The sequence below is a fragment of the Megalops cyprinoides genome, chromosome 12 (genome assembly GCF_013368585.1).
Source record: "Megalops cyprinoides isolate fMegCyp1 chromosome 12, fMegCyp1.pri, whole genome shotgun sequence".
Taxonomy (NCBI): Eukaryota; Metazoa; Chordata; class Actinopteri; order Elopiformes; family Megalopidae; genus Megalops; species Megalops cyprinoides.
This window is the reverse complement of record NC_050594.1, coordinates 5263080-5289088: the sequence shown is the minus strand read 5'-3', so window position 1 is coordinate 5289088 and position 26009 is coordinate 5263080. Positions and strand designations below refer to the sequence as shown.

The following is a 26009-nucleotide window of genomic DNA, read 5'->3' as shown; positions in this document are numbered from 1 at the left end:
CATATATAAAGACTCACACCACAAGTAGGCGTAAACATGTTTTCTTTCTTTGTTTCTCTCTCTCTTTCTCTTTCTTTCTTCCTTTCTTTGCCTCTGTCTCTCATTTTCTTTCTTTTTCTTTCATGTTGCTCCCAGTCATGAACTGCACTCATTATGGTTTTCAGATGTATTTTTCACCTGTTTCAGTGGATTCATTCACACATTCACACATTCGTTCACACATTCACACTCATTCACACTCCTCACTCAGCACTTCTACCACTTTTCTGTAGAGGTTTGTAACTGCAGTGATTTTACTGCCTCTGAACAGTAGATGGTGCTGTGGTGAAAGAAATCTGAAGTACCCAAATGCCCCCTGTTGCCACGGTTCCCTGGCAGAGCATTAACCTGCTAGATGTGATTGGTCTGGTGAAGATCAGGGAAGAACATTCAATAAACTGCCTGTTGCCTTACTACCTTTTATAATCGCAAGAAAAATTGTTACGTTTCCTGCTGGTAATCGACTTTGCTGAACTAGATCTTAAGTTTGTTTGCTACAGTTCTGGATGAATAGTGCCAGCGGAATAGCTTGTGATGTGGGGGTATTTTTTGTAAAGGGCTTCTCAAGAGTCTTCTCTTTGCCAGTGGATTTTAAGCTGTAGGGCAGCTGGTGGAGAGTTCTGAGCACAGTAACCATGTTTCTCGTGTTCTTACGGCAGGCAGCGATCTCAGGATGAGGTCATGTGAGCCATAGTTATTGCATAGTTAGCGCACAGCATCGTTAGCTAATGTGTCTAAGGGACTGTCAGCCGCTTTGATGCATTAGCTGAGTGGCAAAGTTCTTAGCGCGGTCATTTTGACTGATGACACCACAGTTCTGTACTAATGAGCGTAATGAAGAGAGTCATGCCTTTGCCTTCACCAGGGCATTAAACTGTGACTTCAGCATTTTGCTTCAGAGGAGAGCTCTGTAATCAGAGGTGGGTGTTAGTCAGCTTTTGTACATTTTCAGGGACAAAAGGTTTTGTGCATGAAGGGTTACCTCAAACTTGAATTGAATGTTTTGTTTGTGTTTATTCGCACTTATGTGTATGTGCGCAGACACAGTCCTAGTCAGAATGTTTAGGCAGTTTTAGATGTTGTCTGGGCAGTGTGGTGTAGTAGTAATGAGCAGGGCTTGTAACCAAAAGGTTGCTGGTTTGATTCCCCACTGCCGCCGTACCCTTGGTCAAGGTACTTACCCAGAATTGCCTCCGTAAGTGTCCAGCTCTGTAAATAGACAACATGTAAAACTGTAACCTATGTAAGTCACTCTGGCTAAGAGTGTTTCTGCTAAAAGACAATATAGTAATGTAATTCCTTTGGTAAATGATGAGAGACTAACCTAATGGTTGCATTTGACGTGGGTGAGACCTGCAAACGGCAGGCATCAGATCCGCACATTCGTAGCCGTCCAATCACAGTGACCCGCCTGTCGCCAATCAGGCTGACCGTCACGGCAACGGGTTCCTCTGCTCTGATCTGTATGTCTTTCTCCATCGGTGCTGTTCCCACCCTTACAGGAGCATCCATCAGCACAGAAAAACCTCACAACACGTCTGGCGGCGCGCCACTCCAAACAGCCTGTTCTTCTCAGAATAATGCAGCTCCTAAAACAAAGATGATTTGGGGGGGGTCGGGGTGGGGGGTGTGGGGGGTGTGGGGGCTTTGTGATTAAATTCCTTTGTCTTCGCCGCGAACGCGTCCGCGCTCTGCTCGGACTTGGCAGGAAGACAAGCTTATTAGAATGTTTCCGTGTCATTAAATAATGTTTGAGCTCCTGCGGTGTGTATGTGATTAATTAAGGATTGACGTCTGTCGCGTACGTTTATAGAGACGCGCCGGCGTGAGTGGCGTGCGGGGGGGGCAGGTGGGGGGTGTCTGCGCGTTTTCAGCAGTTTCGGCGCATGCCACGCAGGAACGAGGCCGGACCGAGGAGCGGCCGGTCTGTTCCCTGGCTTTGTTGTGCCCAAATACAATATGGGGACGTCTGCTGAGCTGGCAGAGGCTCAGGGTGCGAGGGGCCCAGACGGGACGGGGGGAGAGGGGGCACGCGGCTCACCCGCTTCGCATGAGAGCGTCCTGGGGGCCAGGTGTCTGGGGGCTGTGACCCTCTGCGGGCTGCAAGGTGCAGTGGTGACGTTTCAGTAGGAACGTCCTGGCGCAAGGCTGTTCGGCAGCGCTGGGTCACTCTGCGACCGGGGATGATGATGATAAACATGTAGGAGCATCACGGGGACACTTTGACTAGTCCGACCCTTCACCTTGTCCTTTTTGGGTATCTTTTTTTTTTTTTTTAAGTGCGATTGAGATGCAATCTCCGTTTAAAAAAATAATTCATGTTTGCAGGTGGGTGCTTTGAAAGTAAGTGGTAGATCTGTGGTGAACGGGAGGCTTGGCACAGGGAGAGGAGAGCGCTCTCCCTCCCTCTCTCTGTCTTCGCTCGGTAATGACAGGGTTTGGCGGAGCACTGCCATCCGCCCCCGGGGCTCCTGTGAAACCCCTCTGCCGGCGTCTGAAGGAACAGGTGAAATCTATTCATTAGCCATTAGCACCCAGCACGGCGCGCGGGTCCAGCTGGTGCCGGGGGGAAATGGCGGCGGAGTGCGCGGCTGGGCCCAGGCCCGAGCCCGAGATCATCGCTCCCGCAGCTCCGGATCGCGGCAGACCCACGCTGGCACGCCGCCTGCCTCGCCCCGCGTGCCCGAGAGAGGGCTAGGAAGAGGGGGGGGGGGGGGGGGGGGGGGGAGTAGTGCGCAGATAAAGCCTGGCATGTGATAAAGGCTTTAGAAAGACAGGAAATAAGGCCCTCGTCCACACACACACATTCCCCCACCACCATTGTCCCGTCCCCCGCCACCCGCCCCCCCCCCCACTCCAGCCGTCAGCGTCGTCAGCTCCGCAGAGATGGGATAATGTAGGTAATAAATCCAATAAAAAGGTGGATGTACACACAGGCCCACAATGGGCCAATGGCAGCCTTTTGTGGCTCCGCAGTTACTCACACCGGCGCTGACACCGCCGTCGCCTCTTTCTTCTGCTTTAATGCGGCTCGGCTCCCTGTAAATGCTGCACACATACTCACACATGTACATATACAAACACATTTACACGTACACATACACGTACACACGCACATTTACACATGCGCCGGGAGGACTCAGCCCTCTGTCTGCCTTCCCATCACCACTCCAAAGTGAAGGAGGAAGTTCCACCAGAACGCCTGACTCTGATGAACAGAGAATAAAAAAAAACACAGTCATAATATCATCTACCATTTTCTCAAACAGCAGCAGAGAAACTGAGGGTCTTTCTTTTGCATAACTAGTTTGTGAGCGTTAGATAAGGCTATGTAATGGCCTTTATAACCATTCATTACAAGTTATTAACGCTTTCATCGAGCGCCATAGTGTGTAATATGTGAGATGTGTGGGTCCACCGGTGGTATATGGTATGGCGAGTAAACCATGTTTATAAGAGGATATTAATGTTAATGAATAATCGGTAATGTTGGGTCTCATTTATCAGTTTTTATGCTGGGTTACACAGCATCTGTGAAAGCTGCCTGTGCAGCACCAAACTCAGCTAACCTTGACAGTACACATCACCCTTTTGGCTGGATTCTAGTAACTGTGCGATACCTGCCTTTGCCACAGGATTAACTTGTCAAGAATGGATGTGAAGGTTAACTGGATGCCTTCAAAATGTGATTTCCACAGCCAGCTTCTTCTTTTGGTTAAAACCCATGGCTTTTATAAAGAAAACCGTTCATGATTTAATGGTTTGGCAAAACAATGATTATGAAGGAGCAGAATGTCTAATTATGCTACTGTATGTGCTTGTAGTGTGTACTATTTATCTACAAAACATACATATATGGGAAATGTGTAAGTGGTAGCTCCTCTGCATTCTAAAAAGTCTTAAGAACTTTTTAAAAAGAAAAAATAATAATTTTCCAGATGTGGGTAAAGTCATTTTTCATGTAATCATAAAACAAGTCAGAAAATGTTAAAAACCTAAATATGTTTGTTAAAAGTGGTTTCCTACTTACACTGCAAAAAGTGTATATTAAGTGTAAAAATAAAGACAGCAGTATATTGTTTGCAAATTATGATGTATTGTAGTCATCTTGTATAGATATGGCTGTCAATTTACCCAAACGTGTACTTTTTAACAAAGCTGTAGCAAGTGGAAAATGCCGGCATCTTCGGCTTTAACACCTCAGCTCTGTAGGATTTGCTGTGTTTGTCCTGAAATTAACAGCCAAGCAAGCAGAGTTTTTCAGGAACACAACAGAAATGATGCAAATAATACGTTTGAACAGTGTAGGTCTCTTTTTGCAGTGTGTAATAAGCTGACACAAAAACTCTGCTCTCGATTAAACTGAAAGCGAGTCCAGGTTCTGTGTGTCTCTGCCTGGGCGTTTTTCGGGCTTATCGCCTTTCTACGGCCCGGTTTTCTCCTGTGGAATATGGAGAGGGTTAAGCCGCCTCTCAGATTGGCGCTAATGCGCCTTTTGTTGCCGGCGGTAAAACCTGCTGCCAGCCCAGGGGACGCTGGGCCTTTTTTTTTCTTTTTCATTTCCACACACAAATTTCAAATTGTGTTTTCTACACTTACGGACACAATGGAAATGTTTCGCCCGAAAAAAAAGAAGAAGAAAAAAAAAGCGCCACTTCCTTTAACACGCTCATTTTGTGCAATCATCCGCCAGTTTTCGGCTGCTAATTACCACCGACTGTTCTTCACATTACGTTCCAAAGGTCAATTACGGCAGGATGGGGTGGGGGGGGGTGGGGCTGGGGGTTGGGGGAATGGGGGGGGCGCGAATCCCGACCGAACGCTTTAAAACGCTTTAAACTAATTTTCTATTTCTGTCACAGTGTGTTTTCTTTATTGCTTGTATGTTTTTTTCCTGCCCCCCGCATCCCCACCCACCCCTCTTCTGTCGTCTGTTTACAAAGCATTCAATTAAAGTGATTGATTTAGCAGGTAGCGAGCAGCTGAAGTACGGGAGGTGGAGGGTGCCGGGCCCGTGTTTGAACTGCGTGATTTCGCACGGCTCTGTAGATACGGGGGCAGATGTTCAGGGCCCGGAGCCTTAGCTACGCACACAGGCAATGCTCAGATAAGCAGCCTCAGCAGTGGCCCCCTCACCTGCAATGCCTCCGTCTCGTTTTCGCCTGAAGAGGAACGTCGGACCCCTCCCTGATTCGAATGTGAAAAGTCATGCTACGTTTGCCCATTTCATGGTATGGCTGTTCCTACCCTCAAAGCAGTGGTTCTGCAAGATGAAGTCTGTTTTGGGCCTGTTTTGTCTTCATAAGCACATCCACAGTGGCACAGAGCGGTGTGATGTTGCATTCAGATTCATCGTCGAACGTTTCTGTTCAGTAACAAAGTAAGTGCGTCACACAGTGGCACTGTCACCACAGTCTGGTCATGTGACATTGACACATACCAATCGATCTGGCGGGTAGGACACTGATGCCTTCTCCAGCCAATCCCGCGTCCACGGCGCCTGATGTGGACCAGATGGGCCCGTAACGTGACGGGGAGGCCATCGACGCGTCAGTGTGTAACATTAACCCCCCGGAAACACGCTCCGTCACCCCCCCACCCTTTCCCAGCAAATCCCTCTTTAATGCGGACTGTGTCAACAGAGCCGGAGCTGGGCCATCTGCCGCCACTCAGGGCGCGGCCCCACAATACCTGCGTCCCGGGGTGTGTAATTACAGGTGCGCTTGAGGAGCGCTGTCGCTCTCTCTCGCTCTCTCTCTCTCTCTCTCTCTCTCTCTCTCTCTCTCTCTCTCTCTCTCTCTCTCTCTCTCTCTCTCTCTTTCTCTCCCTCCATTAATCACGCAGTCCGCCGTGGAAAAAAAAGCCTTGCCCTTTGTTTCCACCAAGGGCCTCTCAGGGCCCATCTGCCGACGCTCTCAGGGCGTGTTTGCTCTGTGGGAAAGCGGTCCACCGTCGCCCCGCGCTTCGAAAGGCCTCAGAGTTTAAACATTAACCCGCTGGAAGACGCCCCCGCGTCGAGCCTCGTTAGGTCTTCCAGGAAAATCGCAGCCCTTTTTCGGTCCCGATAACATTTCCAGGCCCGGTGTTTACCGTGAGTCGTTCTGATAGCTGCGGGCTGTTGCCTCAACTCGGAGCTGACTTCACCATGTCTCATCTCCGCTGAGTCTGCAAATGTAGAAGTGATGTTCCGGGAAAATGCGATGGCCAGCAGTCCCTTTGTAGGCTAATCAAAGGCTTTTGCGTCAACGCTGTTTGATATTTGCAGTGGCCTTCCATAATCATGACATGAGTCAAACAGATTCAGCAATATTGCTTAAACATTTGTTTTTGGATCATAGACCATGAATCTGACAGAGGCTTTGGGGGATTCATAAATTATCGATCTGCAAACCATGTTCATATCATTAGATTTCATTACAATCATTAGGACACACTGTAATCCAGAGCGATTTCCAGCACAATAGAACATCCAATACTGTATCCATTCAAGTTAAATGAGCAACACACCAGACTAACAACACTCCCAGACCAGTGATTGTGAGCATAACACTCTTTCAATACCATAACTTTCCACAAAACCTTGGGTGTGAAAAAAAACCAGTCGACCCCATTCTTCCTCCAAGGGAAACTGGTTGTTCAGGGCCGCTCTGAATTGTGGACTCAGCTTGACCGCTGTAACCGAACCGCGATCCTGTCTTTCTCCAGGACGTCCTGAACACGGTCATCCGTCACTGCTCCCCACGGTTTTTCTTCCTGGGCCTGCCGGGCTTCACCATGCTGCTGGGGGACTTCATCACGGCCTCTGCGCGCATCCTCGGCTCCGACGCCATCGAGGTGAGCCCTGCCGGACGGGCACGCCCCAGCGGTTTGCCCCGCCCACAGACAGATCGATATTGTCACTGTAAAGTTGCCTCTTTAGTCCGCATAACAGTTTGGGTCAGCATACCTGTACATTTTAAAGACTATTAAAGAAGTAGGTTTTAAAGTTAACGAATTGAAGAGAAGGGCAACAAGACTAGTCCCAGACTGTAAATGGGTCGCTTGATACACTGCAGTTATCTTTTTCATCTCACTAGAAGGAGGCTGAGTGGGTGGTATTTTTGTTATCCAAAATGGAATAATAAGGTTAATCACGGCTTTTTCAAGACAGGTTCCCTCAGCAGAACCAGAGAGCAGAGGTCGTTCTGGTTTGAAGAACTGCATACTGAATCAGTATTTTCCAGTATTTTTCCAGGATGCGTAGTACAACCAGAAGCCCTGAGATCTATTCAGAACCATTCATTTTCCTGTTTGTAGTGATGTTTTTGAAATCTTAAATGTTTTTTTTTTCTATAACTTGTAAGCTTCACTAGAGTTTGGTTTCTATGGTGTAAACTTCCGAAGTGCTGCGTGGTGGCTCATATGTGTATTTGTGAGATAACACCAGATTACTGTTGACCAAAGGCAGAATGACAAGCCAGGAGTGAATGGAGTGATGTTCCTGTTATGCTCAGCTGTTCAGCTCTTGTTAGTGGATGCCCGGTGGTTTTGTGAGGTTTGGTACAGGCAGTGAGAACCCCCTGTCTCGTTTTCCAGGCTCCCAGGATTGAAGCACAGACAGTGCTGGGGTCACTCGTCTGCTTTCCCAACCTGTACCTGCAGATTCCCTTTCTGCAGACCGTACCTGGAACCAGTGACATCATCGTAGGCAAGGAGGACGTAAAGGTACACCAGTCTTTAATCCCAGAAAGTCTTTTATCCCATGTTGCTATTTGGCTCTGACTAGAAGAGGGAGCTCTTACAATGGTGGCGTCTCTCTGATTGACTGAATGGCACCTGCAGTAACAGCTCATTGCCACTAGAGGCACTAGAGGGCAAAAAGGCCCCGCCAACATAGCCCATTCAATCACTGCTGGAAATGCAAATGAGGACTTTTCTCTCTGTTTGCGTGTGAGTAGAGAGTGTGCCTTATCTACCTGACTAACTGTTTTTGCTAACATTTCCCCAGGACTACCTGATCAACATCCTACTGCAGACGGCGCGGAATGAGCCCAGTGAAGGAGCCAGGTATGGAAGCAGCAGGTGCAGGAAAAGCTCACCTTCGCCTCAGCTGATAAACGGCCAGCGGACGACCACCCGTATCAGATCTGAACTTTAACTGGCCCCTGCCAGGCAGTGAATTAGGCCGTCTGAATCACGCAGTGCTGCTCTGGCCTCTGCGCTGTGACACATGGAAGCCGTTACCTGCCTTGTGTTAATCAGCACATCATGCAGGTGCTGGCAGTCACAGAGACGTTGCTGACAAACCGCAGCCCATGTTGTACGTTACATTACATCACATTCATTTAACAGACACTCTTATCTAGAGCAACATTCAGCACAAAAGAACTGAAGTGTATCCATTCAAACTGAATGAGAAACAGTGTCAGACCAGGCCGACAGCACTCCCAGACCAGTGAGTGTGAGCACAACACTATTCAATCCCTACCACAAGTTAACGTGTGCAGCCTGACTAGACAAGGGATGCCAAGTATACTACCATAGATATGTTGTCTGAAATGAGAGAAAAGTGATGGTTAAATGGCAATGATCGCATTCCCGCTGTAGCGGTGATTCGATCCAGGGCAGAACGTTAGCGCCAGCCGTGCTTGTGGGCCGTGGCTGTTTCGGTGACGCGACAGCGCTGCCCTCTCTCTGCTGCCCCCTGCAGGTGCATCGCGGTTTGCAGCCTCGGGGTGTGGATCTGTGAGGAGCTCGTGCAGCAGACGCACCACCCCCAGGTCAAAGAGGCCGTCAACATCCTGGGTGTTACACTAAAGGTGGGTGATCTGCACTGCATCACTGCTTTACTGTATTGCAGTGCTAACTGCATGCTGCGTTGCCTGTTTTACACAGCATTGCCTATTGCACACTGTGGTAGATGTTGTTAGCTACCATACCTATTGTATGCTACAGTGCTTGTTGTAAGCTACATTACGTACTGTGCACTACATTTCTCATTGCTTAGCTGATTTTTTTATCCAGATTGATGCGGACAGATTACACGTTTACCTGTTTGCGTGTTTGCATATCGTCATGCTGAAAGGTGAAATGAAGCTCTTGAGTCTTCGTTGTCTGAATCCTGCATCTGATGAAGCCGAAGGACACTGTGTCTCTGCCCCTTTATTCTAATTGTGAAAAGACACATTTGTACCTGTGAGAGCAGCGAAGAATGAATCAGTTCGGTCTGAAAGTTCCCATGGGCAGAAAGGTGGCAGGAACATGATTAATGACACTGTTGAAATAGTCTCTTCATCTAAACCCCAAAAGGGCAAAACCCTATCAAACAGGCTGTGTGATGCAATCACTGCTAAAAACACTGACCACCTCTCTCCTGTCTGTGCAGATGCTACATTACATCTTTGATGCTGCATAAGTTGTTTACAGCTTTATAAGTAATGTAATGTTGTGCTTTTATGACATTATTTTTTGTGCCTTGCATTACCTGTTTGTCCTGCATCGCTTGTGCTGTTCTACTCTGCATTACACGGTCTTGCCTGCACTGCGTGTTTATCCTGCATTATATTACCATATGACTTCTGCCATTCGTTTCGGCTGCCTCATGGTGATTGCAGGGTTGGAAAAGCTGTTTTTCTCCTCCCTCCTGTGAGGACGGAGAGATGGGGAGGCTGCGCAGCCTCGGCGTGTTTGGGAAAATGCGGCCGCGGCGGCCTCATTACCCAGACTCCTCGCTGTCCGACGGACACGGGCCAATTTGAGCGGCTATATCTGCCCGTCCCCCGCGGCAGCGGAGCTCCCGCTAATGGAAGAGTAATCACTTCCTCCTCAGAGCCTGATGCACAGAGAAATCAACCGGCCCGAAACCGGGGGGTGGGGGGTGTGGGGGGGGTGGGGGGGTTGCGCGGGGAGCCCTGCCCTGAAAGCAGCCGCTGAAGCTCCGCGGCGGTTTATTTGCGTCTGCCCCCTCCCCCGGCACCGCTCTGTCCGCCGGGGGAGTGCTGAAAGGCACGGTGTCTGAAAGAGGAATTCACGTTTTGCGCTCGTGATGGGCCGCTCGAAGCTCACCTTGAGACCGGAGCGGGCTGATTACTCCGGGCCCAAACCTGACAGCCCCTCGTCTGGCACGGAAATGAGTGCCGGGTTTGTCAGGCGTGTGCGCTCAGGGGAGAGAACAGGAGGAGCCCGGATCAATGCACTTAACCTCAATACACTTAATCAATACCTGAAGCCCGAGTAATATGTTTAAGCAGGTGTTTTTTCCTGTGAATAATTTTCCATTCATTTTGAAATTTTGCAGACACTTTTATCCAGGCAACTTACACAGGTAACAATTTGTACATGTTATCCATTTATACACCTTTTATACATTTTATCAAGGCCATTCTGGGTTAAGCACCTTGCCCAAGGGTACAGCAGCAGTGCCCCAGTGGGGACTTGAACCAGCAACCTTTTGGCTACGAGCCCTGCTCCTTACCACTCAGCTACACTGAGTATTAGACAGAGGTGGAACCTGGGACAGTGTTAGATGGTGCGCACAGCAGAGTGACAGACTCATGCCTATGTCACCACCCCGGTGTTGTGCCCCAGCATCCCTTGGGGCATATGTACCGTGCCTTCCCTTGGTCTCACGCCCCTGTCCCCTGTGCTTCTTGCAGTTCGGGAATAAGGTGGTGGCCCAAGCCGCGTGTGACGTCTTCCAGCTTCTTATCTGCCACTGGCAACACCTGCAGAAGACCGAGCACTCGCTCCCGAAGAAGATCACCGAGGTAGGTGCCCGATACCGTCCGTGACCTGCGCCCCGTCTCCCGCCTCCTCGGGCACCTCCTCAGGCACCTCCTCATACCTCTGTCTCTCTCGATTTATTCGCTTCCTCCAGATTTTTGTGGCCACCATCGCATTTCTTCTGCCAAGTGCGGAGCACTCAACGGTGGAGGCCGATAAAAAGGTAAAAATATGAAGCAAATCCAAATCAGTGACGTTACAGCAGTCCCATTTGCTCGGCAGATTCCCGTCCCTAAGCTAGCTTGCATAGACAGTCGCACTGCTCGAGGTTTCTTCAACAGGAGGAGCTTGAAAGCTTCTTTGATTTGTAGTTTCAGTTGAAGTTGCTCAGGTATGCACAGGCCCAACTCCTTCACTCCCCAGCTGCTTAGTGGTACATTGTCTTTGCCCACAGTACTGGAGAAGGATGTTGTTAACTGAAAAGCTCTTGTGTGTGTGCGTGCGCGTGTGTGTGTGTGTGTGTGTGTGTGTGTGTGTTTGTGTGTGTGTGCGTGCGCTTGTGTGTGTGTGTGCTTGTGTATGTGCGCGTGTGTGTGCATTTGCGTATGTGTGCATCTGCGTGTGTGTGTGTGCGCGTCTGTGTGTGCGCGCGTGTGTGTGTGCATGTGCGCGTGCGTGCGTCTGCGTGTGTATGTGTATGCGTGTGTGTGTGCGTGCATTTGCGTGCGCGTCTGCGTGTGTGTGCGTCTGCGTGTGTGTGCGTCTGTGTGTGTGCGCGCACGTGTGTGTGTGTGTGTGTGTGTGTGCGTGCGTGCATGTGTGTATGTACTTGTGTGTGTGCATGTGTGTATGTACTTGTGTGTGTGCATGTGTGTGTGTGTGTGCGCGTCTGCGTGTGTGTGTGCGTCTGTGTGTGTGTGTGTGCGTCTATGTGTGCGTATGTGTGTGCGTGTGTATGTGCGTGTGCGTGTGCATGTGTGTCTGTACATGTGTGTGCATGTGTGTGTGCGTCTGTGTGTGTGTGTGTGTGTGTCTGTGTGTGTGTGTGTGTGTGCGTGCGTCTGTGTGTGTGTGTGTGTGTGCGTGTGTGTGTGCGTGTGTGTGCGTCTGTGTGTGTGTGTGTGTGTGTCTGTGTGTGTGTGTGTGTGGCCTCTGTGTGTGTGTTGTTCAGCTGATGGTGTCGCTGTTGCTGTGCACGCTGGACTGGTGCATGGCTCTCCCGCTCAGCACCCTGCTGGAGCCCATCACCATGCCGCTGCTGGACGACCCCTCGTCCCACAGGACACCCCTGCTGGACTACATATACAGGGTGGGTTCCGCCGGAGCCGGTGCACGTCACAGAATACAGCACTTTACGCTGAATCTTCAGGGCAGTCCTCATTCAGGCTGCCTAAGAACCGGTGTGAAACGGTCAAAGGCAGCTGAACATGCATCACATTACATTATATCACATTACATTACATTACATTACATTTACATTTATTCATTTGGCAGACGCTTTTATCCAAAGCGACTTACATAGGTTACAGTTCTTTACAATGTTATCCATTTATACAGCTGGATATTTACTGAGGCAACTGTGGGTTAAGTACCTTGCCCAAGGGTACAGCAGCAGTGTCCCAGCGGGGATCGAACCGGCAACCTTTCGGTTACAAGTCCTGCTCCTTAACCACTATGCTACACTGCCGCCCATTACAATCATTTGGCAGACACTCTTATCCAGAGCGACTTCCAGCACAACAGAATATGAGTGTATCCATTCAATTTAAACAAACAACACTCCTAGACCAGCGAGTGTGAGCATAACACTATTCATGCCCTACCACAAGTTAACTTGTGCAATCTGACTCGGCAACAGAAGGCAAATAAACTACGATACATCGGTCACTAATGCCTAAGATGCCTGAGCTTGAGAGGAGATAGTGGCAGGCATTAGTCATCTGTTGCCGGGCAGATGCAGAGTTAGGCATGTCAACCCCGGGAAAAAACAGCCAAGTAATTGAACTGCACCATCGACCAGTTTTTTTTTTTTTTGTTTGTAAGGCTGTTCCCAGAATTGAAATAGGACCTTTCTTCCCATGAGTGAACTGGCAGCTGGTTTTACAGATCTACTCATCTAAAACTCCTAATGCTTAATAGGAGCTAACAGTCGTCATTATTCAATAATTCAGATACAGAGAATATTAGCGGAAAGCCCATTGCAAAACTTGGATTCGGATGCTTCTGCATGTTTAATTTCCCTAAGTAAACTTTGAAGGTGAGCTTCAGAAAGAAATGGGTAGAGCCAGCAGACATGAAGCCTAAACCTTGATTTTTTTTTTTTTCCTGTCCACGGCCATTTCTTTCATAAATCCCATCTGCATTGGGATATTTTCGGACTCCCCCTGTTAGCATATGTAGATGTAATCTTCTCTTCAATCACTGAGTGCGTGCGTGATTAAAAACCTATTGTCCACCTTCATAAATATACAAGGTTAACATCTCCGTATTCATGAACCAGATGGCGGGGCTCTTGTGTTCCGTGCCGCTCTGCTAAAACCAGAGGAGAGCGGAAAGGTTTTAAACGGAGCTCGCTCGGAATTCAGAATGACAGCACTTTAACAGTTTGTGTGGCACAATGCGTGCCGGTTCGGGATTATCGTTAGACTTGTAGAGAGTTGAGTATCTGGTGGCAAAACTGACATCTGCTGCGCCTGTGAATAGTAGGAAATGTCCAGCCTTTTAGTGGATGCTCTCCACAAAGAAACAAAGTCCTTGGGTGACCAGCGTAAGGTGTCAATAGAACCGCTCTTGCCAAAACTAGAACTTCCCTCTATCTTGATGAGCTAAGTGCTAGAGCTGAAAGTTAAAGCTTTCCATTGGGAATGTGAGAGAAATAACCTGTTTCTGCACAGCAGACACTGTAGCTAAACAAAAGCAAGACAGCGCAGTCATAATAACAGAAGTCGCAGTAATAGATTTTAGGCAGTGGGGGCGGGTTACTGTGTCTCTGGCTTTGTTTACCCTCTAATGAGTGTAACCCCCCCCCCCCCCCCCCCACTCCAAATGAAGGGATTGAGCTCCTCCATTCACTTGGCCCTGAATGAGAATTTCACATTCTTGCGACTCTTAAAGCAAGGCTTCCTTTTTGTGGTTGTTGTTGTTGAACAAGCAGAAAAGGGATTCCCTTCTGTGTGTGTGTGTGGGGGGGGGGGGGGCACATGTACACCCCATCTGCTCTCGTTCTCCTGGACCGGCGTCGGCAGCTGCCGTCCCTCATCCCCACGCCTCCGCACCGTCGCCGGACCCAGGGACCGGTTGCTACGCGAACGTGCGGCTGTTTCGTCGTCAGGCGACCGAAGGCCGTCATCCTCAAACGAGGGCCACTCAGGCAGCTGTCTCACTGCGGGCCTTTTTGTTGTGAAACTGCGTTTAAGCCATGTCTGAAAGGACTGTATAGCATCTACATTTCCTCTCACAATGCTGCTCCAGCTCGCCGGACGCCGGCTCCGTCCCCAATAGCCCGGGCAGAGTGCGGATGTGCGTGCTGAATAGGATTAGAGGCTCATTTGCATGGAGGTACTTGCACAATGGCTGTACCCAGTGAGCCTCTGATGTGTGAGAAATGTATATCGTGCAGAGCGATCTGGGCAGGGCTGCCTAGCGTGGCAAACCGCGTGTTTGAAGCATGACTGGTATCTTGAATGGTAGCCCCACTGAAATGGAAGCCTTTGATTATGAAGGCATTCTACCTGCAGTTAGATTGACTGCTAATCTTGATGGTTTTTGTAACATTCTGGGTATGTGGAGTGTGTGTATGTGAGTGTGGGTGCACATCTTCTTGTATGTGTCTGTGTTTATGTGTGTGTGTGTGTGTGTGTGTACGTGTAAGACGAAGTCTTAATTAAATCAAGCAATGTGAAACCCACTCAGTCAGTTTAATCAACCTGTCTGCATCCTGCCCTATCTGGCCAAATGAATCCTGTCCCATCTGTCATGGAGATCAATACATTCCGGAGTTTCAGCCTGGTGCAGTGTGGGTATCTCCTCCTTTTCACCTGCTTCGCCTGTGGCGTTACATATAGTATGTATAGTAATAATATTGTATGTCATAATGTCTGTAAATATTCTTCCATGTTCTGTACGCCTGAGGGCCGATCAGAGTGATTCTCGGAGGGGCCACTCGCTTGCGAGGTCACATGGGGGGAGTCGCGGCAGTACCCCGTGCCTCAGCACACACAGGGCCCCTTCCTGGTGTTGTTTGTGAAGGGATGAGCTTTACATAGCTCAGCAGCTTGTAAGCATGTACACCCCCCATGGGACCGCCTCATTATCGGCTCCCGCAGTAAGCCGACTCCGGTCTCCGAGCAGCTCGGCTTTAATGAAGTCCGGGAGGAGGGGGCGGGCTGGTAGACGGGGAGATGGGGGGTGCCGCCGTCACAGAACCGAATCGCCCTCGGTGAGCTTCCAGACCTCCTTACCGAGGCGGGCCCGCAAAGCCGAGAGGGAAAGGATTAATCAAATGCTTCGATCACCTGTACCTGAGGCGTGACACTGCGCCACACAGCTAACCGCCTGGCTGAATGCAGCGGGAAGGAGGCACAGCGGAAGGAAAAAAAGAGTGAAGCCAGCAAACACGTTGCTCATTATTTGTTTAATTATGGAAGCTGACTTCATAAGTGCCCCCCCCCACATAGATACACACACACACATATACGTGTTTCTGCAAGCTGAATATCCATGATTTTAGAGGCAATTAGATGGCAGCTAATTGTTGTCATGTTGACGGTGCTGGGGAAACGTCCGCACCGCATCTTGGGAGCACAGAGGTCTAATTATAATGCTGGTGTTCATCTCAGGGCTGGGTGGAATGAAGTGTGTTGAGCTGGAATGGGAGCACATTAGAGGCAGAGTTTCACATGAGTGTTCCCTGTGCCAGGTGGATCCCTCTGTCGGGTGGATTCCTCTGTCAGGTGGATCCCTGCGCCAGGTGGATCCCTGTGTCGGGTGGATCCCTGCGCCAGGTGGATCCCTGCGCCAGGTGGATCCCTGTGTCGGGTGGATCCCTGTGTCGGGTGGATCCCTGCGCCGGGTGGATCCCTGTGTCAGGTGGATCCCTCTTTCGGGTGGATCCCTCTGTCGGGTGGATTCCTCTTTCGGGTGGATTCCTCTGTCAGGTGGATTCCTCTGTCGGATGGATCCCTGTGTCAGGTGGATCCCTCTTTCAGGTGGATCCCTCTGTCAGGTGATCCATGTGCCAGGTGGATCCCTGCGCCAGGTGGTTCTCTGCATCAGGTGGATCCCTGCGTCAGGTGGATCTCTGTGTTGGGTGGATCCCTGTGTTGGGTGGATCCCTGTGTCGGGTGCATCCCTATGCCAGGTGGATCCATGTGCCAGGTGGATCTCTTTGAGTTTGTTGCTGTAGTTGCAACTTTGAATTGGTTTGACATTCTGTCAGCCTGAGCCCCCGCACTCACACCATGCTCCAATAAATGGCATCTTTGTGTGTGGTTCTAGGCCTGTCCAGCACACTGATTGGGTACAAGCGGTCATGGGTTTGTATTGGGAGAGTCATATTGATACCTCCTTTTCCTTCTAGCTCTATGTCCCCAGATTTAGTTTAATTAAATAAGTTACTTCACATGCTTTATATGCATATCATGTTGATATACATGATGGCATGTGTTTTTGAAGGTGCATTTTAGGTGGTACAGGGTCTGTAATCCCTCTATAATTTGAAATGTTGGGGGTTGTAAAGGGTCCATGGCAACATGTTGCCTTGCATACATTGCATACGTTACTGAATGACTGAGAGCCTTCCTGCGGTTTTCCTGTTCTTGTCCTGCCCACCACTGATCGGACCCACCCCTCTCTCTGCCTTTCTCTCCACCCCTCTCTCCGCCCCTCTCCCTGCCCTTCTTCCCTCCCCTCTCTCCGCCCCTCTCCCTGCCACTCTCTCCGCTTCCCTCTCCGCCCCCTCCCCGCCCTTCTCTCCGCCCCTCCCCCTGCCTCTCTTTCTCTGCCCCTCTCTCCTCCCTCTCTCTGTCCTCTCTGCCCTCTCTCTGCCCTCTCTCTGCCCTCTCTCCGCCCCTCTCTCCGCCCCTCTCTCCTCCCTCTCTCTGTCCTCTCTGCCCTATCTCCGCCGTGTCTCCGCCCCTCTCCCCTCCCCCCTCTCCGCCTCTCTCTCCACCCCCTCCCCGCCCTTCTCCCCGCCCCTCTCTCCTCCCTCTCTCTGTCCTCTCCGCCCTCTCTCTGCCCCTCTCTCCGCCCCTCTCCCCTCCCCCCTCTCCGCCCCGCTCTCCACCTCCTCAGGTGCTACACTGCTGCGTTTCCGGCTCCACCCTCCACACCCAGCAGAGCCACTACCTCCTCAGCCTGGCCGACCTCTCCTCCAACGACTACGACCCCTTCCTGCCTCTCGGGAACGTCCGCAGCACCGAGCCCCCGCCCCCGCACCCCCCCGCCGACTACAGCAACCTGCTCACCGTGGCCGAGGGTAGGTGGGCTCCCCTCCGGAGACAGGGGGCAGCCGCCGTGACGACGGCCAGGTTTAGTTCCTCCCGTGTGGGAGTTTAGAGGCCTGGCAGAAATACCAGAGCAGGCAGAGCCACTGTGTGCTGTGAAGCAGAACTGAAACCATGTCTGTCCCATATCACTCAACACAATTACCCAAAAGTGCTGCTCTCTGTTTACCAAGTATTTACACTGTTCCTCCCTTGGTGTTTATACTGGCAGTGCTACTACTGCTTGTAATTTATACTCTGCTCTTTGTTTCTGTGTAGAAAGTTCTGGCAGCTATGACTTAAAATTCCATTGTCACGGTATTTTTACCATGTTATTACCCCTGTATCTTAAAAACATTGTAGTAAGTTGCGATAATGTAAAAAGAAAAAAAACGGGTTGGCCTGTTGAATTGTAGAGCGGAGAGTGAGAAGCGCTCCCCTCGACACGCGACACGCGACACGCGACACGCATGCTTCAGAGTGAAAGCCGCCTCTCCATTACCGGCAGGCGTTAGCGGTTCCCCCGCGATCACGCAGCCGAATCAAACGCCGCCAGCCCCTTTCAGGCTGCGGCCGCTTCACGGGGGCCGCTGACGCGCCGAACCGCTGCTAATGAGCGTAATGCATCTCCTCAGCTTCATATTGATTAAGCAGCTTCAAAGCTCCACGCGACCTAAATGCAGCTAAGTCCGCCAGACCAGATCGCCCCCCCCCCCTTCCCCAACCCCCCAGTTTTTTTGTGCTTTGATGGCGATGGCCGTATTGATGGCAGTGTCACAATGCCGGCTGTTCGTTTCTTTCTCCCTTTTTTTGCCCTTAATAAGGAATGAAAGATGTATCCCTTAGGTCTGAATAGTCATGAAGCATTTACATAACTCTAATTCAGTATCAAGGTAAGTAGATGTCTATTCATCATATTGGAGATGTGGCACTCATTATCTTAGCACTGGGAATTTTTTCGCCATTGTGGGAGTTGAATGGCCCTTTACAAATGTGTCTTCAGTGATTAGGTGCTACACACAAAGTGCGAGCGTGCTAAACTATTGGAGGGGGGGAGGAAGTGAAAAAAGAAAACCTTTTAGTAATTATGACTGAGAGCTGCCTTTATTCGGTGGCTTGAAAGGAGAGGAGGAGAAATTAGAACGTGTCAGCTCGCAGGAGAGGACAGCCGGTGTCAGCCGGAGACGCCGAAACAAACGGGCCCTCAAGTAACAGCCTCCACGACTCCAAAGGTGTTACCTCTCTCTTTTGAAAGGGTGCACGCTGAAAGAGGAGATGGAAAGGCAGCCAGTCGTTTGGACGGCGTCTGTGTTTGTGATAGCATTAGCGAAGAAGCCTTTGCAAGGATGCGGAGCAGCTCACACACATTAGCTTGAGTGGGACTCGTGGGGTTTGAGGTTTGACTGTGTATTAGCCCGGGCGAAGGCCTCATGTCAGCCATTACTCATAATGTGAGACCGTGCCGCTGAGAGGTGTTGGTACAGAGGTTGAATGGTTGTGGAAATGTGTCTGATTCTGTTGTTGGTGTTTCTCGTGTGAGGGTTTCCGTGCCCCTCGTGTGACTCGGTCTTTCCTTGTGTCTCAGAGAAGAAGAGGCGGAACATGGAGCTGATCCCGCTGACAGCGCGGATGGTCATGACGCACCTGGTGAACCACCTGGGCCACCATCCGCTCAGCGGTGGCCCCGCCCTCCTGCACAGCCTGGTCAGTGAGAACCACGACAACCTGTACGTGGAGTCGTCGGAGCTGTCCTCCGAGGTCTTCAAGAGCCCCAACCTGCAGCTCTTCGTCTTCAACGACAGCACGCTGGTGTCGTGCCTCCAGATCCCCCCCGTCGAGCACCCCGCGCCAGGCGACCCCCGGCCAGCGGCGTCCGAGGTGCGCATGATCGTGCGGGACATTTCGGGCAAATACTCCTGGGATGGCCGGGTCCTCCACCGACCACTGGACGGCGACGGCAGCGAGGTGAGGCCGCCGGATGTGGCCCTGCGGATCCCGGAGGAGCCCCCCGCCCCGGGCTGCAGCCTGGTGGCCGGGGACGAGGGTGAGGACGTGCTGGACCTGCTGCTGGAGAGCCTGGGCCACAGCAGCCCGGAGTGCCTCCCCCAGCCCCGGCTCCGACTCAACCAGCCCGCCCCCTCGCCCTTCGGCATGAACCTGGAGCAGGAGAGCTCCATCACCGAGGCCGTGCTCCGGCAGACGCAGCAGGAGGAGGAGCATGTGAGGAGGTGGAGCGGGAACCCCGGCGCCAGGTCCGCCCCGCAGCGGGAGCCCGGCCCCCAGGAGCCCAAAGCGCCCTTCTACTTCTGCAGGCTACTGCTCAACGACCTGGGCATGAACTCCTGGGACCACAGGTAGGCCGCGGGCCCCGGCGTGCTCCCCGCAGGTTCACCGCCAGGGCAGCACGTCTCTCAGAGAACTGCCTGTCCCCTCTAATCATTTACATCACATCCTCAGCTCTTTAGCAGCCCGTTTCCTCCAGGTAATCAGCAGTGCAGGCTCAAAGGACACGAGGGGAAGAAGTTTCAGTAAGAGCACGGCACCTGCCACAGCTTGCTAACTGAACCAGCACCTGCCACAGCTTGCTAATTCAACCTGCTGAAATCTTAAAACTTCTGAGTGTCTTACCTGGAATGGTTTGTAAAGCTTATTCATTGAAGCTCATTCATTCATTCATTCTCTCCTGCATTGGTTCAGGTATTTATGTATTTATTTTGGCTGATGCAAGCATCCAGAGCAACCTATGGAGTCATTATGGCAAAATACATTAAGAGTAATGTTCAGAACACCACAGGAGCATAAAGAGCAGCAGGAATTTAGGCTGCAGCATCCAGTTATAAATATACAACCACAGTTATTATGACCTACATGTAGTGTTAACCAGCTAACCTCAGGAACAACATAGGGGCATCATACTAAGTGCAAATGGATCCTTGCAAGCATCAATAAGAGCAGTATTACTGGTTCTACAGCCTCTGTGTGGTGATGCTGTGCGGTTAGCTAGAAGGTACACTGGTGCAGAGAGCTGCTTTCAGTGGACCCGTGAGACGGATATATTTGACACGACCGAAGAACAAGTTCAGGCAGTTCATTTTCCCCTACAGTTTAGAGGCTGGAGTAGACAGAGTATTGGAAATCACAACTGCATTATTTTTACTCACTGTGTTCGCAGGTGCGTACATAACTACATGGGTAAGACACATTGATATGTCAACAGCAAGGATAATAGGCTAAAATTAGTGAGCATGAGGCAGTGCTGTGGTTGTCGTTGTTGTTGTTTTTTTGGGGAGGGGTCTGCTGAGAGAGCGTTTTACGGGAGAACAGCAGAAAGTGGAACGGGAGCAGTGGTGTACCGCCGCGCCTTTGGTCATGATAATTGTTCCTCGTCACCCGGCGTTTCCCTGAGTGGGCTTTATTTACCCCTTCCAAGTTTCAATTTGAGCTCCCCTCTCTCTCCCGCGGAAAGCTTGGCAGCCTCAGACACAGACCTACCGCGAATTCATCTCCGCGGCGCGGGGCCAAGGTGCCCCATCGCCAAACCCCCACATCCCCTTTGGCATGTTCCGCTCTCCATTCCTCTTGCAGTTCAAGGGCCGCACTTTGGGGGGGCGGGGGGGTGAGACCCGGCCCCTAGCTGGACAGGGGGGGTCCTCTGTCCTGTGTGGTCCAGAGGCCTCAGTGCCGCAGAGGCGCGAAAGTTGGCCAACTGGCAAAGGGGCCGCATTATAAAAACGCAAGAGGCTATTAGCAAAAGCGCTCGGCTCCCCTTATCTTCCCCTGAAACAGGCAGTTTAGAGAGGGGAGATGCTTTTACACAATGGAGAGCCGTACTTTGAATATGAGCATCCATGGCTTTGATCTTTGAGCGTTTTCGAGAGCAGGTATCGGTGCGGGTTTGTCACGGCCTTTGTTTTTTGTTTTTTTTTTTTTTTTTCTGGCAGGGTTATTGTTTTGAGTCTCGCAGGGAAATGAAATGGCGGTCAAAAAATGAGCGATACTCACTGCAAGTCCTGTTTTTCTTTTCCATCAGGAAAAGCTTTCATCTCCTGAAGAAAAACTCTAAGCTCTTGAGAGAACTGAAGAATTTGGACTCAAGGCAGTGGTAAGTTCTTGAGTTTCATTGCTGGAAATGCTCAGCAATTGCAATGCCCCTCATTAGATTGAAATGCCACTAGCTGTACCCTCACTTGGCGGGTTTTTTTCCTGGCCAAAAAAAAAAAAAAAAAAAACCCACAAATCTCCTCATGCATGCTTTTTATAAAATAATAGCATCTGTGTACCGCATGTCTGTCTGTAAGATCTTATGCACTGCCCTCAACAAAGGACTCATCACCCAAGCGACTGCATCAAACCATCAGGGTCCTAATGAAGCAACAGCTAAATCTTTAAAGAACACTCAAAAGGAGGTACATCTTTACGCCGCTAAAAGCCACTAGTCTCCCCTAATCCACATCATCTCTGGCTGATCACAGCTTTGTGCGCCTCCGAGCGTAGCGATCAATAGGCACTCCAAGCTGCTAATTACCGGGGCTTATTAAAGAATACCCAAAGGATCGTCCTCCTTTCTCCCAGATGCGGGTACCTGCCGCACTCATGGCAACCTGAGTCAAAGCATGCGAGGCTCTGATTTACTTTCACGGGAGGCGCTGCCTTGACAACGGAGGATTACAAACGAGGAGTCCACGGGAGCACGGCTCGCACCCCGTCGGGCGCTTTGTTACAGAGCGATAAGAAAAAACCCGCCCAGACACCCAGAGATAAGATGATTGAAATGTGTGTTACTGTATTGTGCCCCTGGATCTCTGAATTAGACGCAGAGATTGTCCTCTGCGTTAATGGGCAGTGCTTAGATTTACTGTCGTTTTTGTTCTGGCGTTTGATTTGATTGGTCTGTCTCTGGAGAGAGCAGGCGGACATTACCCATCATGCATCCCACCGTCACACACTTGGGTGAGGAGCCCTGCTAACAGAGGTGTGTCGACACCCCCCGTCGCTGGAGAAGGTGTTATAACGCAGCTTGAATCTGTCTTGCAGCCGAGAAACCCACAAGATTGCTGTGTTCTACATTGGTGAGGGACAGGAGGACAAGTGCTCCATCCTGTCGGACACTGAGGGGAGCCAGGCCTACGAGGACTTTGTGTCTGGACTGGGATGGGAGGTACTGCAGAGTGGTCTCCAACAGAATGTAAACACACACGTGCACACGCACATGCAGAGATACGAGCACACACGCATACACACGCACACACACGCATGCACACGCACACACACGCACGCACACGCACACACGCACACACACGCACACACACGCATACACACGCACACACACGCACACACACGCATACACACGCACACACAGGCATACACACGCACACACACGCGCACACACGCACACACAGGCATACACACGCATACACGCACACATACGCATAAAGAGATGCACACACACATACCCCCACACACGCACACACTCACACATACACATACAGAGATGCACACAGACACACACATGCACATACACTCAAACAAACATGCATGGATACACACACACACACACACACACACACACAGACACACACACTGGCATACAGATGCACAAGTAGACATGGCCTCCTGGATATTTAAAGCTCAAAGGAGGCTGGAGATAAAATAAATCAACCTACACTTCAGTTAAATATCACAACTGCCCAACAATGATACTGCCCAAAAAATGATACTGCTGTACAAACTGAAGTTGAGTCAGTGCCCTCTATGGATTATGGGCAGTAACTCCCCCCCCCCCCCCCTTCTTAGAGTCTGAGCCTAGAAATACCATGAAAATTTTCCATGGACCGTATGAGATAATGTATGCATTCAGATAAAGGAATTTTAGACAGTATTGTTGGAAATACCTAATTCATAGGTGGATGGGAGCTCTGTTGTGTCTGAATTCAGTCTTTGTTGAATCCAGATACAAAACTGAAGGAAAAACTCTGAGCTTGAGTGAGGGTTCAGCAAGTAGTCTATTTTGAAGCTAACTAAACTAGCTAACATTAGCCTGATAGCTGTCCAGCTAGCTAGTTTGCTTGCTGCGGTGAAAATGCCACTCAATGGCAGAGTTTGTCAACTTCTTAACTAGCTAGCTATAAGATAATTTAGATAATATTTATTGCCATGTCATCGTGGCTGGCTAGCTGGCTGGCTGTGGTCCTTTTTGGTCTGTTATTTGTATAAGGTTAGCAGACTAGCTAGACAAAGCCTTCAGTTCTGGAGGTGAAACCCCTCCAGTGTGAGATTACTTGTATGTAGAATAAGAATGTGAATTAAACGTTGTACTGCTGTGCTTGTTCTACACTTAAGCCGCCACATGCAAAAAAATGTGTAAAAAAAAAAAAAAAATGTAAAAAAAAAATGTAAAAAAAAAAAAAAGAAGACTATCCATACAGCTGCTAGACAGAGGACGTTGCTGGGAGCTTCTGTGTAAATCTTTCTCCCACCTCCCTCGTAAAAATGCAGACAAACATCTCAGGTGGGGGGGGGGGTTCTGCTGTCTGTGGCCTTGAAGCAGTCGTCACCGCGTGAAGGAGAGATTGCGCAGCTGATGGATGAGTGCGCTCTTGGAAGGAGCAGCTCTCTCCTCCTCCCTGAGTCAGCTCTGACATGCAAGCCGGAGCGGAGCTTCTCAGTGAAGTGTCCTGTGGTTACCGCATCCATCCTCCCACGAGGGCAGTGTCTGTCTCCTCACAGTCGTTCCTCTGTGAGGAGAACGGCTTCGCCTTTTAGTTTGGCCTGTGTCTGAGCGTGCCAGAACCATCTGGTTACAGACATTGTGCGTGCTAACAGTTAGACAGTCTGTGGACTGGCAACACACAGGCATACCTCAAACAGGTTTACAAGCAGCTTTTGTCATGTCATGTGTGTGTGTGTGTGTGTGTGTGTGTGTGTGTGTGGGTGTGTGTGTGGGTGTGTGGCTATGTGGGTGTTCATGTGTTTGCCTGCGTGCGCAAGTCATCCTTGCTGTATGTATGTGTGTCTGTGTATAGGTGGTTGGGTGTGGTTAAGCTGAGTGCTGTATTTGTGTGTTTAAATTTTCCTTGTGCTAGTCATCCTTGCGTGGGTGTGCAGTGTTCTTCACTTGTGGGCCATGCTGTGTCGCCCTACTGTGTGTGTGTGTGTGTCTGTGTGTCTGTGTGTGGGGGTTGGTAGATGTAGTATGGCCCACATGTGAAACAAACATACGTCACCCTGCTAAGGTGCTCTGTGTCGGGCCGTCCTGCAGGTGGACTTGGCCACGCACTGCGGCTTCATGGGAGGCCTACAGAGGAACGGCAGCACAGGACTCACCGCCCCCTACTACGCTACCTCCACCGTGGAAGTCATCTTCCACGTCTCCACCCGAATGCCCTCTGGCTCTGACGACTCCCTCACCAAAAAGGTACCACCCTCTCCTCTCGCCACATTCACCAGGCTAATGTCACCCAGTAACCGGCTAACGAAAATCAGCAAAGGGCTAACAGAATCTAATAACTGCCTAATGCCACCCAGTAGCTAGCTAACACCACTCAGTAACAGACAAATGCCATCTTGTGTCAGGCTAACACCACCCAATAACTAGCTAATCCCATCTAGTTATCAGCTCTCTCTCATATACGTGGAAGACACATGCTACACAGTAACAGTGATAGCCGATTTACAGTTTAAAATGCACCTCTTGCACTTGAGCCTAATTCCACTAAAGCCTGTGGAGTATATCAGCTCGACCTTCACCGTCGCCACACTTCCCACCCATGCCAGGCTAAAACCCAGTAATTACCGGCTCCTGCTTAATGACACAGAAAGCAGTGGCCGCAGGGCAAAGGCTGAAGGCGGTTCTGGGTTCAAAGCTCGTCCGCAGAGCCGGATCCTGACTCCACCGCGTGAGTGTGACCTCTGGAGATGACCCCGCTCCCCAGGCAGTTACTGGGGGTGAGGGAGTGTGGGCTGATTGCAGGGCTGGGGGGGCAAGGAGGCCGTTCCCCTGAGCAGTGGAGGGGCGGCTGTGTTTCGGGGGGGAGGGGGGACTGAGAAGAGGCATGTGACGGAGGGGTAATGAGAGTGATTCCTCCTCATTGAGCGACTCAGGCCCCTTGCAGGCGGCGGCGTGACCGGTCCCCGGCTCGGCCCATTATCTCTCCCCGGCAGGGCAGACACCGTGCGCCTGCCTCCGGGACCCTTTTATCCCCTCGCCCCCCTCCTCCGGGCGGTGGGGGAGATCAATGGCCCCAGCAGCACGCTCCCCGGCCCCCGGCACCCAGAAATGAGCTGTGCGGCTACAGCCCGCGTCTACAATGCGATCATGCGGAGTCCCACCGAGAGAGGAAATTCATCTCGGCCCCCTTTTCCCCCCTCCCCGCCCCGTGCCGGACCCCTGCCCGCCGGCCGCGGAAATTAGGCCGCTTTCCGCTAGATTGGATTTTCGCTGGCTCGTCTGGGGGCGCCGGAGGGTCCGCCCGGCTTGGGCAGGAGAGTGTGCCGTCGGGTTTTTCGGACTCATTTGACTCGGAGGCCCTGTAATTGCGCCCCCCGTCCTCTCTGGCTGCTCCGCCAGCCGGAGGTGGGGGTGGGTGCAGCCTGCTTTAGCTCTGGCTCCAGCTCCAGCTCCGGCTCCGGCTTGGAAGACCTCAAGCCTCTGCGTCTGCGCCGAACATGTGCCTGGATCCTGGAGGCCAGATTGCTTCTCACAGAAGAAAGAAAAGAAAACGGATTCAATTCTGAGAGCAGCTGGTGGTGGATAACGTGGTTATCAGGACCCTGGGGTCAAGCCTGATG

General features: G+C 50.9%; 1 protein-coding gene across 1 annotated transcript in view; it reads left to right on the top strand.

The window, feature by feature from the left end:
- The window catches only part of ralgapa2 (Ral GTPase activating protein catalytic subunit alpha 2), a 140980-nt gene that overhangs the window by 71206 nt on the left and 43765 nt on the right, over positions 1–26009 (top strand). The window contains exons 24-35 of the mRNA XM_036541827.1: positions 6745–6873; positions 7615–7743; positions 8027–8085; positions 8729–8837; positions 10674–10784; positions 10895–10963; positions 11912–12049; positions 17032–17215; positions 18808–19576; positions 21253–21324; positions 22257–22380; positions 24481–24636. Of these exons, the coding sequence (XP_036397720.1) occupies positions 6745–6873; positions 7615–7743; positions 8027–8085; positions 8729–8837; positions 10674–10784; positions 10895–10963; positions 11912–12049; positions 17032–17215; positions 18808–19576; positions 21253–21324; positions 22257–22380; positions 24481–24636 (2049 nt within the window). The remainder of the gene's footprint in view (positions 1–6744; positions 6874–7614; positions 7744–8026; positions 8086–8728; positions 8838–10673; positions 10785–10894; positions 10964–11911; positions 12050–17031; positions 17216–18807; positions 19577–21252; positions 21325–22256; positions 22381–24480; positions 24637–26009) is intronic.